The following is a 17,549-nucleotide window of genomic DNA, read 5'->3' as shown; positions in this document are numbered from 1 at the left end:
AGCAACACTGCTGTGTCAGATCCACTCATACCAGCACAACACACACAATTAATGAACACTAAATCAGTGTCACGCTGAGTATAATCCACCATCTAAATCATACCTAGAAAAGAAAATATGAAAATATTAATTTTATAAGAAAATATGCACAGAAACAGGTGGATTAGAGTCTGCAATGGTAGAACTACAAAGTAGTTCACAGTATATTAGGCCTACACATTATTACAATTTTCTTGTTGTCTGTAATATTTGTATTAGTTCATTTTTTCAGAACACAAGTCTAAAATCAGGTTGGGGAGATACTGGTTAAATTTTATCAATGACTGACTGTTCCAATGTTGGACCTGCAGTGGCTTACAGTTAGCAGGCTGTCATCAGGCAATGGACATATGATATATGTCTGGGCCCTGAAAATGGAAGATGTGGACCAGTAAAGGTATGTAATTTTATTACTGGGTATAGAAACAATTGTGTTTATGGACATATACTTATGGACTGTATATGAACATATACAGTATGTAGGCTCTTATGTTTTAAGGTGTTTGCTCAGACAGTGTAGTTGTACACAGAGTATGATTGGAATGCTCATCGTTGTATTCACTGAAGATAATAAACAGTACAAAACTTAAGCTAGAGCTTGGTGCTAGTTTTTTTTTCCAATGTGAGGGGGTGTGACTCCACTCCCCTTTTCCCTCACTGTATATAACACACTCCTCTCTGCTCACATTGTAAACTGCCTAAAAACACACATACCCACACGCGCGTCTTCACTTTTTTTTTAGCCACTTTTCGTTTGTTGTCGTTGTTTTGGCTGTCGCCCGACGTCGCCATGGTAACCTCGCCCCGCGTTCTCCTCGTGGCCGCCGCGGCGTTGTTGTGGCACGCGCGGACTTCGTCCTCTTCCCCCTCCTGGTCTCGTCCCGCGGGTCCCGTGATCCGCTGCGAGCCGTGTGACGCGGGTGCGCGTACCCTCTGCAAGCCCGTGCCGCGGGACTGTGTCGAGCGCGTGCGCGAGCCCGGCTGTGGCTGCTGCGTCACGTGCGCACTCCGGGAGGGCGAGCGCTGCGGCGTATACACGGGCCGGTGCGGTGCGGGTCTCGCGTGCCGTCACGAGCTCGGAGAACCGCGTCCGCTGCTCGCGCTGCTCGAGGGACGCGGGATCTGTGTCAACAGCACGAGACCGGCGAGTAAAACGGTAGAATGCACGAGGAACACCGGAGTCAATCACGAAGGTAGGAACCAGGGAGTATATGAAAAGGGGAATTGGATGCGATACGCTAGACCGTGTAAATGCGAGGCTTATTAACAATCGTATACAAACATGTCGACATGTTTGGAGCAGCTGCGCATAAACCTAAAGTCCTCTGGATTAATGTTAGCTGTCAGCTGAAGGAACATTGGGATTAATTGGAGAGGGGTTTGTGTTAAACCTTTGAACCTGATGTGCTTCCGTCATTGAAACTGTTAAATCAAAGAATGAAACAAGAGGTAGTTTAGGGTCATTGAGTGAACAAAAAGCACCAAACATGCACTTTGGTACAATTTAACTAAGTTTAATAGAAAAAGCAGGAATCCAAAGATGTACCTAGTTTCTTCTGATCAGAAATAAGGCTGCACTGTAGCACCTTAGGATCCTGTGTCCAATCCTCACTTCTGGTCACTGTGAAGAGTTGGTTGTGTTCTCCCTGTGTCTGCATGGCTTTCCTCTCACCAGAGACTCACGTTTGAGTATGTGTGTTAGCTGTGCAAAATAATAAAGCTTCATTGGGTTGGCTGGGTCTTGCAGGCATGGCTGCACATAAGGTCAACAAAATGGCCCTGCACTGAATCATCTGTGGTTTTAAATTAAGGCCAGTGCTCATCTGTGTTCCAAAAACATGTCCATAATATTTTGGACAAGTTCACTTGCCTTCAGTAATTGCTATTCACACAAGATCCAATTGAGCTATTTAGATGAGAAGCAAATGCTGGTGTCAGAGGTCCACCTTCTCTGACTGACCTTTTGTAACAAAGCTTTGTTTGGAATAATGTATGAGCATTGGCTGGGTCTTCACCAAAAAGCTCTTTGCCACAATGTTTGATTCACCGAGAGCTGACAATACTAACAATGTTCATGAATATGAATCTAAAATGATGCAGCAACATCTTTGGAACTGAGTTCATGTTTCAGAACCAATAATCCCACATCAGTACCTGACCTCAGTAATACGCTCACGGCTGAATGCCATCAAATATTTACAGAAATGTTCCAATATCTAGTGTAAAGCCTTCTCAGAAGAGCAAAATCTATTACTGCAGCAAAGGAGGCAAACTCCCTTTTGTATCCTTTATTTCTGAAGAAGTGTTAGACGAGAAACATTTTGGATACTGTCATTTTGCCCTTTGTGTTTTCCTAAAACAGCAGGAGAGATAGTGAGAAGTGGATTAAGAAAAACAGGAACGTGTGAATGCTCAATTTAGAGTCTGTAAAACTGACAGTGATCTAATAACTACAGTCAAACCCAGTTATGTGTCCTCTCCTAACCCAAGGGGGATTTTGCCCCGTTGTCCTGCTGTAGCCTCTTGCATGTGTCCGAGTTATTAGATTAGTTGTTTTGGTGAGGGGTAGTGGAGTGAGGCAGGTTTTTGATCTTCAGACAAAGGACTCTGCTGTCCACTGGCTAATGAAGTGTTTCCACTATTCTGCACAATGTTCACATGCTTTAGTAATATATGTAATTATCTATGTGTATGTGATATGCAAAAAATTTTGTAACAGAGAAAAAAATTAATTGTATTTAACTAAGTGTCAAAATGTAGCATTCACACTTTTTTTTTGTACAAGGAACCTTCACAGCAGCATTGGGAATTTTTGAAGTAGTCATTGTTGCAATGTCACAGATATGAAATTGTCTATATGTTTTTGTTTCGGCTTTTGTTACTGTTCATGTCAATGATGTAAAGCACCACTCCTATTAAGAACCAACAACTACTTGGTTGTTTATAGCCCCTTGTGGAGATTCTACAGCCTGCTAAACACGAATGAGTGAGTTACAAGCAAGATTCATAAGGTGCTTCCATCTAAAATTGTACAGGGAATCAAAAGTCACAGGACACCCTTTTATTTCTTTGATATGCAACATGACCATATTCCCTTTGGAAAAACTTGCCCTTGATACAATGTGGCCGCTTTCAAGATGGCAGTATGTTCCAGACATAGCCTAAAAGATAGCCCACCCATTACTTGCCGCGGTATTCGGACAAAAGTCAGAAATTAATCAGAACTCAGAAATTATTCAACAATCAGAAAATAATTAATGATAATATAATAGCATTATATTAGCATAAATAAAATATGGGCAGCACAGTGGTGCAGTAGGTAGTGTTGCAGTCACACAGCTCTAGGGACCTGGAGGTTGTGGGTTCGATTCCTGCTCCGGGTGTCTGTCTGTGTTCTCCCCGTATTTCCTCCCACAGTCCAAAAACACACGTTGGTAGGTGGATTGGCGACTCAAAAGTGTTCATAGGTGTGAGTGTGTGAGTGAATGTGTGTGTGTGTCTGTGTTGCCCTATGAAGGACTGGCGCCCCCTCCAGGGTGTATTCCTGCCTTGTGCCCAATGATTCCAGGTAGGCTCTGGACCCACCGTGACCCTGAATTGGATAAGCGCTTACAGATAATGAATGAATAAATATATGGGCGATATTACAAAAAACTAATCTGTCAATATGCCAAAAAAAAGTGATGTCCCAATCAAGTTTTTCTTGCCCTGATCCCGATAGGAGCCTTTAAATATTGAGTATCACCCGATACTGCCCCGATCTGATACTTAGATTTTCCTAGATAGTACTGTTACACAGTGCACACTTCAATTAAACTCGCATTAGGAAACAAACTGCCTGCATCCAAGCTGCTGCTTATTTTTTTTTTTTTTTATAACAAAGTAAACAAATGGAGTCTTCACAAACATATACATAATTTAATTTTATACATATACATATACAAATACATATAAATAATTCATTCATTCATTCATTCATTATCTGTAAGCGCTTTTCCAATTCAGGGTCGCGGTGGGTCCAGAGCCTACCTGGAATCATTGGGCGCAAGGCGGGAATACACCCTGGAGGGGGCGCCAGTCCTTCACAGGGCTACATAATATAATATTTTTTTATTTTAGTGTGAAAAGAATAGTGTGAAAGAATAGTGATGCTTGTTTGATATAAAATTATGAAAAGCTTTATGCTTTATGATAACTGTATTTTATGAAGTTATATAACAATATGCATGTTTACAAATATTAAGGTATTAAACACCAGAGTCTGTTTTTGTGAAAAATAAACTTCCAATTGTCATGGGGATCAACTTACTATTATTGCTGTCTTCACACTGCTCACGTAGGGCTCAACGTAGCCATAGATCAGCGCTTAGCTCACTATGTTATGAATAATTCAGATGAAACGTAGGGACTACATTCATAAAGGATTTATGTTTCATGTCAGCTACAGTGTGTGATGTAAGTCCTATTATGAATATGTAAGTATGCCTGGATTTTAGACCTCCCATTGGCGGAAAACTTAAGAAGCGTGTAAATGTCATTTTTGGTCACGTTATCACGACAACATTTTACATGTTAACACACAAATTTTTAATAACGTGTTAATTCACATGTGTTCACACATTTAGAGCCCAACGGCGTTCCATATGTGTGTGCGTGCATGCACCTACATAGAATTGTACGTCACAGATCAGTCATGCTCTTAAATAAACACTCCCAAGTGCAGAATTTCACAGAGGTTAGACGTTATTACTAGACGTTAATGGAAACTGTCTCACCAAAGATAGTGCAAATGCATATCAAGTGCTTGTTGCATCTCATATTACTTATAGATAGATAGATAGATAGATAGATAGATAGATAGATAGATACTTTATTGATCCCAAAGGGAAATTCAAATTATGAAAATGCTAAAAAAAAAGACAGTTCCAGAAATGAACAATACATTTTTTAATTAAACAAAAATGTTTTAATTAATACACAGTGCTCCTGATTGTTTAATCTAAGGAAGTATCAACATCGGTATCGGCAAGTACAAAAATTCACATACTTGTACTCGTACTCAGTTAGGAAAAATGGTATTTTTGGTATCCCTAGTATTAACAAAAGGTTCATTTCTCTTTGGTGTAGTAACAGCCCCTACTCTTCTAGAAAGGCATCACACAAGATGTGGGAAAATGTCTGCATGGACTTAATGGGATTTATCCCTCTTTAGTCCACACTTGGCATTTTGACCTTATGCTTATACATGCCATTTAACCGGCAATATTATTTTTTTTTTTTTTTTTTGGTGGAGATTACACAAACTATGCCAACATGAGTGTCCATATAGAGTGTACAGTATGTAAAACATACTAATTGTAAGAAAGTGCCTGTTTAGTTTATATCAAATGACGTATGAACTGCCTGAATGACTTCCTTTAACAGTTATATTTCCAGTTTCTATATTAGGATCAATATAACACCAACTGTGGGGTAAAATAATCAATTTTCATGGAATTTCCTCATGTCTTCCAAATTGCCTGCTCTCTGAAAGATGGCACCAATAACTAAGTAAAGTCAAACAAAGACATGTTTGATCAGGACACTCTGAATATATGGTGCACATTGAAATGCTAGGCAGCCTGTGCTCTGGGAGGAAATAGATCTCTTGCAGTATAACCTCTCCATGTTTGTCCCCTTTTTGGGCAGGTTCCAGAGCAACATCCCTTCTCTGTATCCTCTTTCGAGTTTTGCTTTTGCTCAGCATGTTAAATTCATCTACAGTACTTTGACATAGTTTGTGTTTTGTACATTCTGACAGAAAAGAAGTGCATCTTACAGAAGCATTCATTATATATATATATATATATATATATATATATATATATATATATATATATATATATATATATATATAAATATATTTATATATATATATATGCCAAAGGAACATTGAGCCTCTCTCAATATGTACCAAAAAATAAATAGAAATTGTAACACAATGTATTTATAAATATATTAAGTCCTCTACATATCAACATTCAACAAGCGAATTTTCAAAATTTGCAAGCTGTTCATTAGATACTGCAGGTTACTGTCTCATATGTCTGTGTCTCCTGCGACCCATCTCCACCATTTCCATCTACCATACAGTGGCATTGGCTAACGTTCTGTGTGCTAAATGCCTAGGCTAACATTGTTAGCCTTGCTAACACACTAAACTTGTGAAAGAGCTCTCTGAAAGGAACAGTTTTATATGTAGAGGACTAACTGTAATAGTTGTCTCGCTCTTTTCCTTTCCTAAAATGTTTAGTATTAGGCAGGCTGGCACAAATATATTTCTTTCTTCTCAACATTCATTTCCTCCTGTGTTCAGCTGACAGTGACAAGATTCCTGAAGAAGAACCCGTCAGTAACAATACGAGTGTCCCAGTGCCAGCGGAGCACCAACAGTCCACACAACTCTTCCACCCTCATGAGCAGCACCCCCCAGCATACCCCAACCCCAAAATCGAGCTTATTCACCGCGAGCAGGTCCGCAAAGGACAGAGCTTCAAAATGGAGGAGCCACAAGCTGTAGCCCCGTCAGAGAAACAAAACTTTTCCTTCGACACCAAGCAGGAACCTGAGTATGTAAGTACTACTTTAGACTTTATGTGGTGTTGGTATATGCACCAGAAATGACAATGGCTGCACAGTTCATCACTCAGGGAGGGTCTTGTTCCTAGCCACTGAGGAGAGACAGTGGCTATCCCTACACCTAGAAATCCTACCAAGCTAAATAGATAAAGACCCATTGCTCTGCCCACCCTGTAGCAAAAAATGCTTTTTATGTTAGCTGGTGACTAATTATTATAGTATTTCACAGATTCGACCACAACATAGGGGTTAATAATGGAGCTTTCCACTCCATGGTACCTGCTCTGTTTGACTCTGGTTGGCTCTACTCACTTTATGGGAACTTGTACCTGGTAGCTTTTAGCTTTTCCATTAGCACAGCTCCTCACCAAAATGTAGGCAGTGGTGTTGCAAAACATGTTCTCTAATGGGAATAGCAGGCTTTGGTAACCAAAAATAACAGCGGCAGTAACATTAAACGTTTACTTGTTGTGTATTTGCATGTTGTCTTTGTGTTTTGGGACTGAACAAACTTTCACTGTTCATTAGTCCACAGCATGTCTCCAGATTAACGTTGTCTTGGCATCAATTAAAATAACACAAGACTAGATAAAACCTCTTTTGGGAAGATTTCAAGATGGCGGGGTTGTAAGCAGGATGCAGTAAAACTGGTTGGGGATAGCCATCATTAAGCATATACTCTCCTTGATTCCCATGGCAATGGTAAGCAGTGAAACCTTGCCAGTCGCTAACTATGGCATCGTTTTATTGTCGTATTATTTCTAGCATGTAAAGTCACTTGAGTACCTGACTGCATTTGTTCCACTTTCATGTCAATATTTGGTTTAACGGTAGAGTGTGTGAGGCCTGGGGGCACTGAATCTCCATAAAATAATTTGATTCTAATACTTATTTACATATTATTTACTGAGATTTAATCACAAAATAAATGTGACTGGTGCAAGCAAGTGTTATAAGCATTATTAAGGAGAGAAAAGCCAATAATTATTCCTGTTATTAAAAACCAGAACTCCAAAAGTACCTAAACTCCTTGGAACTACCTTGGAAACTTGAACTAAACATTTAGCTTCTTTTTTTAAGACATGTGGTTATGCACCTGTAATATAATATCATTGCAAATGCTACCTCTTCATATCAATAACATGCCACTATCTCTGATGCCAAGAATTGAACTATTGGGCCTTATTGTCCTTCACAAACTGGGGTGAAGTTATTAAGTAAACACTGTGGCATCAAATACCAGCTGAAAGTTTTTCTCATTGGTTTCTCAGTTGTGCAAAATGACTTATTAGCCATTTATACTGGCTACATTAGACCAGTGTTGGAGTCCCTGTATAGGATGCCGTGCTTACACTGGCCTGGTCACAAGTGTACAAGAGGAAAAAGAGGGGCATGCAATGGAGGGCATGTCACATTATCCTTGGAGCATCTTACGTCAGCTACCAGCAAGTACTCACCGCACCCAACACCCAATTCTTGAGGAAATACAAGCAAATGTATCTGAATTTGCTCAATCCCTGCATCTATCCTCATATTTGAATTGGGTTCAACTTTTCCAAAAAAAACAAATACAAGGATGGACTGTACAAAACCATAAACTATGAGCTTAACATTCCTCTGGCAAAGTCTTACAGTCAGTATAAGTCTCCCCTCCATCTGATAAAAGTTATTTACATATATGCACTATAGAACAGATACTCTAGAGTGATGGCTCTACATTTCCAGGCTGAGCTCTGAACTAATCCCCCATTAGTACCTAACCTCTCAAATTATTATTTTTGGCTGAGTATAATCAAATCATCTCAGCAATGATTTAAAAACCTTCTAAAAACCTTAAATTCATAAAAATGTTTAGTTGTGCATATATACTCAAACATGTAGCCATACAGTATACATAGTTGTAATAAAACCTGCATATAGTCTAAGATTAGATCATGTTTTTGCCAACTCAACAGACTGTGTTCAGATTACTATGTAATACATTTGTTTTAGGATCTGGTCAGTTGCAGGTTCGAAAACACACCAAGCAGACAACAGACAGCAGGTCACCCTTCACATTTTCTGGCAAGATGTTTTTTGGTTTTGAGCGATGTAAAAATAGTTTAGACGCTTCACATCAGTACATGACGGCTTATTTACATTCCAGCTTTCTGAGCCTGTAGAGGAAAGTAGCTCTCCTGAAGTCCTCCAGGGTTTAGTTTGAACCCCATTGTAACTCACCTGGGGCTAGTATACAGAGTCTCTTTAGTATTTTCACTACCCGAAGTAGGTGTGTTGGTGTAGGACTGGCAGAGAAACCTGCATTCCCCTGAAAACACCAGAAAGAGTATTGACTAACAGTGGTGTAGAACAAGAATGAATTTGCTTTCATTCTTTCACCCTACAACTTCCATATTCTGTCTATATAGTTTACTCACAGTGGTTGAACCCAGACAGAACACCTTGATATAGATTGCTACAAACATGTTTTATGGATCTGAAATGAAAAATTAGTTATATTATATTATAGACAAATTCTTCTTATGTGTATCCCTTGGCAAATCAAAGAGATACTGATAGATGAGACAACCACTAGAACTGGGTTAAGTGGTTGAATAGAAGCTAGCAGAGTGTAAGGCTTTGGAATTAACAATTAACTAAACAATTCACTGTATCACTGATTCAGTGAACATGAATTAATGTAAACATTTGGCTTGGTATATCTGAATTTTCATAACAAGTGCAGGAAAAACGTGCAGCGCTGTTAGCTTAATATTAACACAGGAAAGCAAATGGAAGCAGTAGCATTAGCAGAATTATCATTATTATCAACTTCTAAAATGAATATTTTTGCAAGACAATTATATGCTCATGATTAAATAACAGAAATATAGAAAGTTCATGAAACAACTGTGATACTAAATGATGAGTTTCTTGTGTCTGTTTTCAGTGAGCCATGGTTTCTTGGCAAATGTAGCCTACTCTAAATGAAGTAAATTGCTGGATGGAAGCAATGTTGATTGTAATTATTCATAATAAGTGAAATTAACAATTGACTATTTAAATTAAATAATTGAATATGTGTATTTCATCATGCTATATATCACTGCAGTGAGCATTAAACAATAAATCATATTACACTGACGTCACCCTGAGTAGTCTGTGTGTGAGGAGGTTGTAGGCAGAGAAACACCCCTTTATATTATAAAATCAGATTAAAGCAGGGCCTCCTGTTGCTAATTGCTGTAATGGGATTCTAAAATATTATTGATGTAGGATAAATATTGTTTTTGTTATGGGGCGACCACATAAACAAGACCAATCCCAGAGCTTTTTAAAGGTTGACCATCTATAGCATCGCAAGGATTTTTCTAGATTAAGACCAGATTGAAAGTATGCCATAAATAGTTGGTTTTCAAGCATTACACACCACGGACATTCCTCAGACATTCCATGCATATTTTTTGACGTTTTAATGTGTGTATCCCTATATTTTTGGTACATTGTCCCAGGATCGGTGAGTGTGATGTTCAATTTGCATGACATTGTCAAGGATGATTCTGTGGTGATGACTAGTTCTGGCTTCCTGTATTTCAGATAGATATGGGATTACTGGACCCGCTGTGGGGCGGCAACATGCCGTCAATGGTGGCTATGACTTGTTGATGGAACAGGGTGTGTGTTCTTGTGTGGTTGTTTGGCATATGGTTTCTGGCATGTATTTGGCTCATAGTATGCGTCATGCAAATCCCAAAATATGAGCATGTGTGTTTGTTTGAATCTTGGTGCATGCTAATGATCGTGCAACTTTTTAATTTGGGTATTTTTCAAGGTTATTTTTCCTTTTCATGGAGGCATCTGTGAAAATTTATGTTTTTTTTTTTTCTTTTTTTAGCTTTTTTGTATCCTGCCATGTACATAACAACATCCAGTTGGTTTCAGATCCTGTCTCTCGGAGCCCTGTGCCTAGTGCTGCTTGTGTGTGAGTGATATTTGTAGACTCTGATGAGTAACTAGTGCTGGACTGGTGGCTCTGGGCCTGTGCGCTTGGGCTGTTTTGATGGCCAGATTCCCTGCCTCCTTTCAGACCATTTCTGTTGTAAACAAGCTCAGCCTCTTCCACCGCACACCACTGAGGGGATTTTTTCTTTTTCTGTTTTTTTCTGGTGCGCCTTTGATTCATGTGGCCAATCCCGTACTTCTGTTGCTAGGGTGCTACTCAGAGACAAGTAATGGCATTACTAGATTTGCTGAGTCCCAGTAGCTTGTGGTGTTTTCATAATCATGGATATTTTAAACTACGTTTTCCTCCATGGTACACTTATTAAAAGAGGTTATGTGTTCTATTTCATCCCAATAGAATGGCAGTTTTATGGCATGTCCCTTATTTTTAGGTTTAGAGAACAAACATGCATCTTTCATTTAAGTGACTGAATCCAGGGGTGTGTCACACAACGCACGCTCAAACTAGAGTTCCCCACTAAGACTCAGCTTCACAAAACATAACAGGTGTAACTGCAGTTAACTCAGTTTACAGTGGGTAACAATGTTTAACCATCAAAAAGTATGAAGTATGACCTACTTGTAGGAAACAAATAACACATTTTCATGTGATCAGTGCCACAAATATATAAAATTGAGCCAAAACAAATAGTAGTTCCTAGTAGTTCAATACACATGTCAGTGCACTGTGGATGACATCTCATAAACTACAAGGAAAATATTTTGTGTGTTTAGCCTATACTGTCTCTGGAAGAGGTTTCGGAACACTCTCAGCTCGAAAGCATCCACCTCCACAACAAGCTGCCAAGTGGAATAGGAGTGTTTCTAATTAAATGACCATTAATCTTGTGTAAAACACTGGCGGCAGATTCATTCATTTGGAAGTAGAGATTTTTAGAAGTGTAGCAGCAACAGTGCTTGAAACAAAGCCCTTGGTGGTCACTACACAAAGATGCAGAACATAATAATTCTTCATGAAGTAAAGCTCAGGTGAGTTGGAAGATGTGGAAGGTCAAGGTAACTCTCTAACACGTAGCCTCCGAGAGAGACATAGAATAGATCCTATTCTTTGAAGAAGATGTCTCCAGTAGCACAATGTTGATAGGTTTGATTTGTTCAGGTGGGGCCTAATAGAATTTTATTAAAATACATTGACCTGCAGGGTGGTCTACATTCGTAGAGGCACAGGCACGGTCGTGGCAGATGTTTGGCAAGCAAAGGGTGGAGATTATCCAATTGAATCCATTCTATTGTTAGTTACATTGTTACAGACAGAGGCTGGTGTCTAGCCAGTAGGTCACTAAGGAGAAACAGAGTTTCCTGATAGACAGCCCGACGGTGTTAAGGATAGGGTTGGTGTTATGCATTATGGTGCTGGTTCCCACTGTGTAACCATCTAGAGCATGAACAGACACTTTTGATAGTTCCCTCAATCCCAGACTTTGTAAAGTGCTGTGGAGACTGAACAGCACAGCAGTGGTTGTAACTGGTAATAGAGGCAGTCTTTCTAAGAGAGAAGAGAAAAACACTGTTGAATTCAGACGAAATCCTCTTGATGAAGGCACAAAAAAAGATTATTTCTACAGACTTCTAGATCCAAAGATTTCCTCAAAATCAAGGTACAGAGAACTGGCTTGTCATTCAACTGCCTTCTTGCCCTGGTCCAAACAGCTTAAAAAGGGAGATGCCAATGTGATGGATGCCAGTTGAAGAAATCACTTGCTTTTGGATGAAGACCATTTATAATAATCAATGAGATGTTGATGGTGGGTGTGGAATGTGTGGATGTGCTTCTGGGACAATGCACATGACATGTTTTGTCACAAGACTTGATTCTAGAACTCCTCAAAGCCATCAGAATTGCTGAATTCCCATTGTCCATGATCCAGTTCCCTCGTCTTTAGAGGGATGTGCACCTCTAAAATCACTACACATGTAGTTTGGGTTAAGATAACGTAGTGCACTTTACCCATTCCCTAGAAACTACAGATTTTGCATCAGTCTTTTTTGGATATCCTTCATGATATAGCTGAAGTGAAAAGGGAAGGTTGCTTAGTAAAGGTTTTGTGAAAACTGTCTGGGTGCAGGGCGGCACGGTGGCGCAGCAGGTAGTGTCGCAGTCACACAGCTCCAGGGGCCTGGAGGTTGTGGGTTCGATTCCAGCTCCGAGTGACTGTCTGTGAGGAGTTGGTGTGTTCTCCCCGTGTCCGCGTGGGTTTCCTCCGGGTGCTCCGGTTTCCTCCCACAGTCCAAAAACACACGTTGCAGGTGGATTGGCGACTCGAAAGTGTCCGTAGGTGAGTGAATGTGTGTGTGTCTGTGTTGCCCTGTGAAGGACTGGCGTCCCCTCCAGGGTGTATTCCCGCCTTGCGCCTGATGATTCCAGGTAGGCTCTGGACCCCCCGCGACCCTGAATTGGATAAGCGGTTACAGATAATGGATGGATGGATGTCTGGGTGCACCAAAGAGAGGTCACTCATGAAAATCACTATGATGTCACACTAAACAGAGTATAATAACATAATCGGATGCTTTAAAAAAAACAGAGAAAATTCTAAAAATACGAAACAATTTTTGTAAATGTCTCTTAAACATATGTTATAAGAATAATGCTCTTATTAGCGGTTTTTGGCTGGAAATGATATTAATGCCATGCTGTGTGCTGTGATTTTGTGTGCAGGGCCCATGCCGAAGGGAAATGGAGAGCGTCCTTAGTGGCCTTAAAATTGCAGATATGCTGAATCCACATGGCTTTCGTATTCCAAACTGCGACAAGAAAGGGTTCTATAAGAAAAGACAGGTAAAGAAAACAAATATGGTAGGGGCTTTGATTTAGTGTCTGTGTTTTGAGTTATTGACTTCTCTGGCAAACATTTAAAAGCATTCTTTGCTTATTGTAGTTGTGGAAAATTTGTAATCTAAATTTTATTTCTTAGCACTTTTTGAATGATACTAAACAATTTACCAATATGGCTAGGATCCATGAAGCCTCAATATATTTGACATGTTCTGTACTAATAAATTATGCAGTATTAGCCATCAAAATATTTCATTTATTGAAACAGACCACTAGTAGTTGCTGTTTTTGTTGTGATTTCAAAGGGTTGCTGTGTCCTACTTAAAGAGAATGATTTTACTGTCTGACATATTTATTAACTAACTTAAATCTCTCATTTACTGTTCTGTCTTTAGCTAGAATGTAACATCAATCAACTCATTTTACATAGTACCCTTGTCCAGTGAAATCATCACAACCAGACAGTCATGAGAGTCATGAATATATTTATGCCTATTTTTGATTTTTGAATCTTTTTTATTTTGAATCTTAAAAGTCAGGGTGCCCTAGACATGGGGTTCAATTGAAATAAATTCATTTCAGTCTCCTTCAGTTTCCTTATTCTTTTTTTTCTTGGTGATTAGCACCGGGTTAAATGAGCACTATGGGGCCTTTTCTCTCCTGGGGCCAAACCCAGAGTGGCTGTAGTGGTGGCCATCTTGCGTAACCCGCCCTGAGAGAGCGACGTCAAGGTGGCTAGTGGGGTCTGAGTCTCTCCCCATAATTATCGGACTCCTCGTGCCGGCAGCATGGAAATAGACTTGAGCCACTTCCAGATCCACGTGGTCGGCCCACAATTGGTTTATAATAAATGAGTGTCTCAGACGCCTTCATATGGATGCAGTTATCCTCTATCGTCAAAAGCAATATTTATACAACATGGCAGTTCCTGCTTAATGGGAGTCTTCTCGTTGACCCGCAATCATTTCCAAAAAACCTGTCTCGCCGCCGAGATCGTCATTATCTTTATATGTTTTATTTTTTTATTGCCGTAGCGATTATGAAAATAAGTATCCCCATAGGAGAGGGAGTGGCAGCAATTTTACGAGGGGGTGTTTACTTTTGCGGTGGCCATGACGCTTAGCCCAGCGCTAATTATTAAGCCTGACTGTTTACGCTGCAACTAAAAGTTCAAGTCTGATTTGATTAGCCAAATGGCAAAGTAGTTATGTCGGTATGTAGTTATGTTATTTTGGGTTTATGAGAACGTTTTGTGGCTCTAACTGTTTTCACAGGTACTTGCTGCTTTCTCATTATTCTGACTTCACTAATTAAACGCGCTAAAATTGCAAACGCATTAAGTGCAAACGCTCTACCAGTGTGAAAGTAGAATAATGCAGTGCACAGTTTCACAGTCTCTTTTTAACTATAAGTACAATACTGAAAAATGCCTTTATTAGCACTGTATTCTTGAGAGTACCAGGATAGTCTGGTCATCTCTCGGTTCAGATCTAATATCTCTTTCCTCTTTAATACAGTTCTTTTTTCATTATCCATTTAATAGTTGATCGAGTCCTTTTTTCTGGAACTGTTGCTGTTGTCATCTGCCTCCTTCTAAATTAACACAGTGTTTTTTCATTCTTTACTAGAGAGGACTTTGACCTTTAGTTAAATTGGCAGCTAAATAACAGTCCTCTGGGCTGGAGCACCGAGCTCTGTAAGTCATTTGTAGCACCCATAATTTGAAGCCGGGGGTATAATCAGCAATGGATGATTTGTACTGGCCAGCGGGAGGCTGAAAATAGAAGCTGGCGCTGGCGTGCTTCACACACTGGCCCTGAGCAAATATTTCAGCCTCCCTGTGTTTACCTTTAAGCTGCTGTATATGAACGCGAAACAGGATGTCCGTCGTAAAAAAAAAAAAAAAAAAAAAAAAAAGAAAAAGTCCCCAAAATACCTGCACCCAGAAACAGTTCATACATCAGCGTATTTAGGGAAGGAGACTACACACACACCGGGAGGTTTTCTGGTGCTGGGGGCATTAGGTTCAAATCAGTGTCAAAAGTCCTTCAAATAGTTGTTTTGCTCCTCATTTCCATTTTACCATGCTCTGAGATTTCCCATTTTGAGAACAACTGAGAAAAACTGGAAGATTTTTGCTTAAATTTGGCTCATTTGCTGCCAGTGTCTTGTGTCATTGATTTGTATCAGATTTTTATTTATTTTTTTCATTTTTACAGGACATATTTATTTAAAAGTAATGGTTCTTAAACTGGTCAAGAGGGTCTCTTAATCCAGTTCTGATATAGCAAAAAAAAAATGAACTTCTGGGTTGGTCCGCCAAGACCAGTTTGGGAACCACTGTCATAGAAGAAAAAAATTCCTAAAATTTTGTTATAAAAAGGCAAAATTCATACTTAGACACACACACACACACACACACACACATATTGCCACACATTTTTTAATTCAATGATAGCAAGAATATGAATATTTTATGAATGTACTATTTTTCATAATTCTAAGTTTTTCATCATTTTAAGTCATGAATTCATTGCTGCGATGTCCTAAAACCCAGTGTATTCACCTATATCCTCTATGTGGCCTATGAATCAAATGATTTCATATTTACTAAGGTATAGTACCGGACAGACAGTAACAATATTTACATATATAGGATTTAAAGGTGTATTAACAACATATATGTATAAAAATAAGCTGTAAATGATTGTGTTCCTGCATTGTGCCCAGTGATTCTGGGTAGGCTAAATGAATGAATGAATGAATGAATGAATGTAATACTTCACACTCGAGTAAAATAATTAATACACACACTCTCTCTCTCTCTCTCTCTCTCTCTCAGTGCGGACCATCTAAGGGGCGAAAGCGAGGGCTGTGCTGGTGTGTGGACAAGTACGGTCAAACTCTGCCTGGCTTCGATGGAAAAGAGAGAGGAAATGCCCCATGTTACTCCCTGGAGACCCATTAAAAACCATCAGAGAGTGAAGGGCAGAGAGTTGGAGGGACTCTGTGGCACTCTAAAGAGAATCTGTGAGGAACAGGAGGAATCATTTCACTTTCTACTCAGCCACTCATCTGGGACTCATGCAGCAGAAGAGTGAGGGGGGACTTTAAGGCCTTTCTGAGCTTAAAATGGCTTTAATTTATTTCTGTGTCCTACACATTAGCGTTTCCTGCTGAAGCCAACAGATACTTGGACCCCTGAGATGCTTGCAGCAGAGAAGAAGAGGGAGAGACTGGGAGAGGTTTGAAAAGGACAGGACGCAGGAAAGCCGTGGAAAGTGGCGCGATCTGACCACAAAAGACAGGATTGAAAGCACAGCCAATACAGAGCACTTCCCATTAGCATGTTTCTTTTTTTTATCTTTCTTTCTTTCTCTTTTATTTGTGTCTATGTGTGTGGCTGTTAAATATATGAGATTAACAAAGTGCCTTCGTATCTTCATACCTATCAAGATCCTATCCATCACCTTTTCGTTTCAAAGAGCCGTGTTTACCCAGATTCCTGCTCAGATTCCTGCTAAATATCCCCAGACTTCAGGATTAGACTCAGAATAAACGACACCAAGCAGTCGGGCTTAGTATCAACAGTTTCAGCAGGACGCATCGGTAAACTTTGTATATTCACTTATAGATAAATGAGTACAGTCACAGAACTTTAACTCTAGTATGTGTAGGCCTATTTTTAAAAGTATTTTCGTCATTCATGTCGAAGCCGAATTCTTCCCAGTGATGGTGGTACAAACCAGAGGTGAGAATGTGTACAGTGCAAATATAACCCTTTTTATGAACTATCCAGAAGCACCAGTGAACATACAGGTGTTTGAGATTTTATATGTAATTTTGAAAATGACAAATGGCTCAGGTTTTCTTCCTCTGCATTGCTGGCTGGTCCACAGCCAAGACACCCAATCTGGAGGCATTTGGGCGGTAGAGACCTCAGAACTCCTGTTTAACCTCCTTAGGAAGTCCTACAAACTACAAACTTTGAGCTTGAGTGACATTGGGAATAACACTCAAGAGTTAGGTAAAGCCATTTTGCTGGAACCGAATGCATAATAAACGAGTAAAGCATGAGTGGATGTGTCATTATCCAAGTTCTGCAAAAATAGGA

At 39.7% G+C, this 17,549-nt stretch overlaps 1 protein-coding gene across 1 annotated transcript; it reads left to right on the top strand.

Moving 5' to 3' along the window:
• Positions 1–777: 777 nt before the first annotated feature.
• LOC136707323 (insulin-like growth factor-binding protein 3) lies at positions 778–17,005 on the top strand. Its single transcript, XM_066681316.1, has 4 exons — positions 778–1,232; positions 6,395–6,651; positions 13,319–13,438; positions 16,278–17,005. Exons 1-4 carry the CDS (start codon positions 830–832, stop codon positions 16,401–16,403), a joined length of 906 nt encoding a protein of 301 aa, XP_066537413.1. The 5' UTR covers positions 778–829; the 3' UTR covers positions 16,404–17,005.
• The last annotated feature ends 544 nt before the right edge of the window (positions 17,006–17,549 follow it).

The sequence above is a fragment of the Hoplias malabaricus genome, chromosome 9, assembly GCF_029633855.1.
Source record: "Hoplias malabaricus isolate fHopMal1 chromosome 9, fHopMal1.hap1, whole genome shotgun sequence".
Taxonomy (NCBI): domain Eukaryota; kingdom Metazoa; phylum Chordata; class Actinopteri; order Characiformes; family Erythrinidae; genus Hoplias; species Hoplias malabaricus.
Note: the sequence above shows the minus strand (reverse complement) of the source record. Positions and strands in the feature narration are given on the sequence as shown.

Coding starts and splice junctions, on each gene's coding strand:
- LOC136707323 (XM_066681316.1), top strand. CDS start 830: ATGGTAACCTCGCCCCGCGTTCTCCTCGTGGCCGCCGCGGCGTTGTTG. Junction 1,233..6,394: donor CACCGGAGTCAATCACGAAG/GTAGGAACCAGG, acceptor TCCTGTGTTCAG/CTGACAGTGACAAGATTCCT. Junction 13,439..16,277: donor GGTTCTATAAGAAAAGACAG/GTAAAGAAAACA, acceptor TCTCTCTCTCAG/TGCGGACCATCTAAGGGGCG.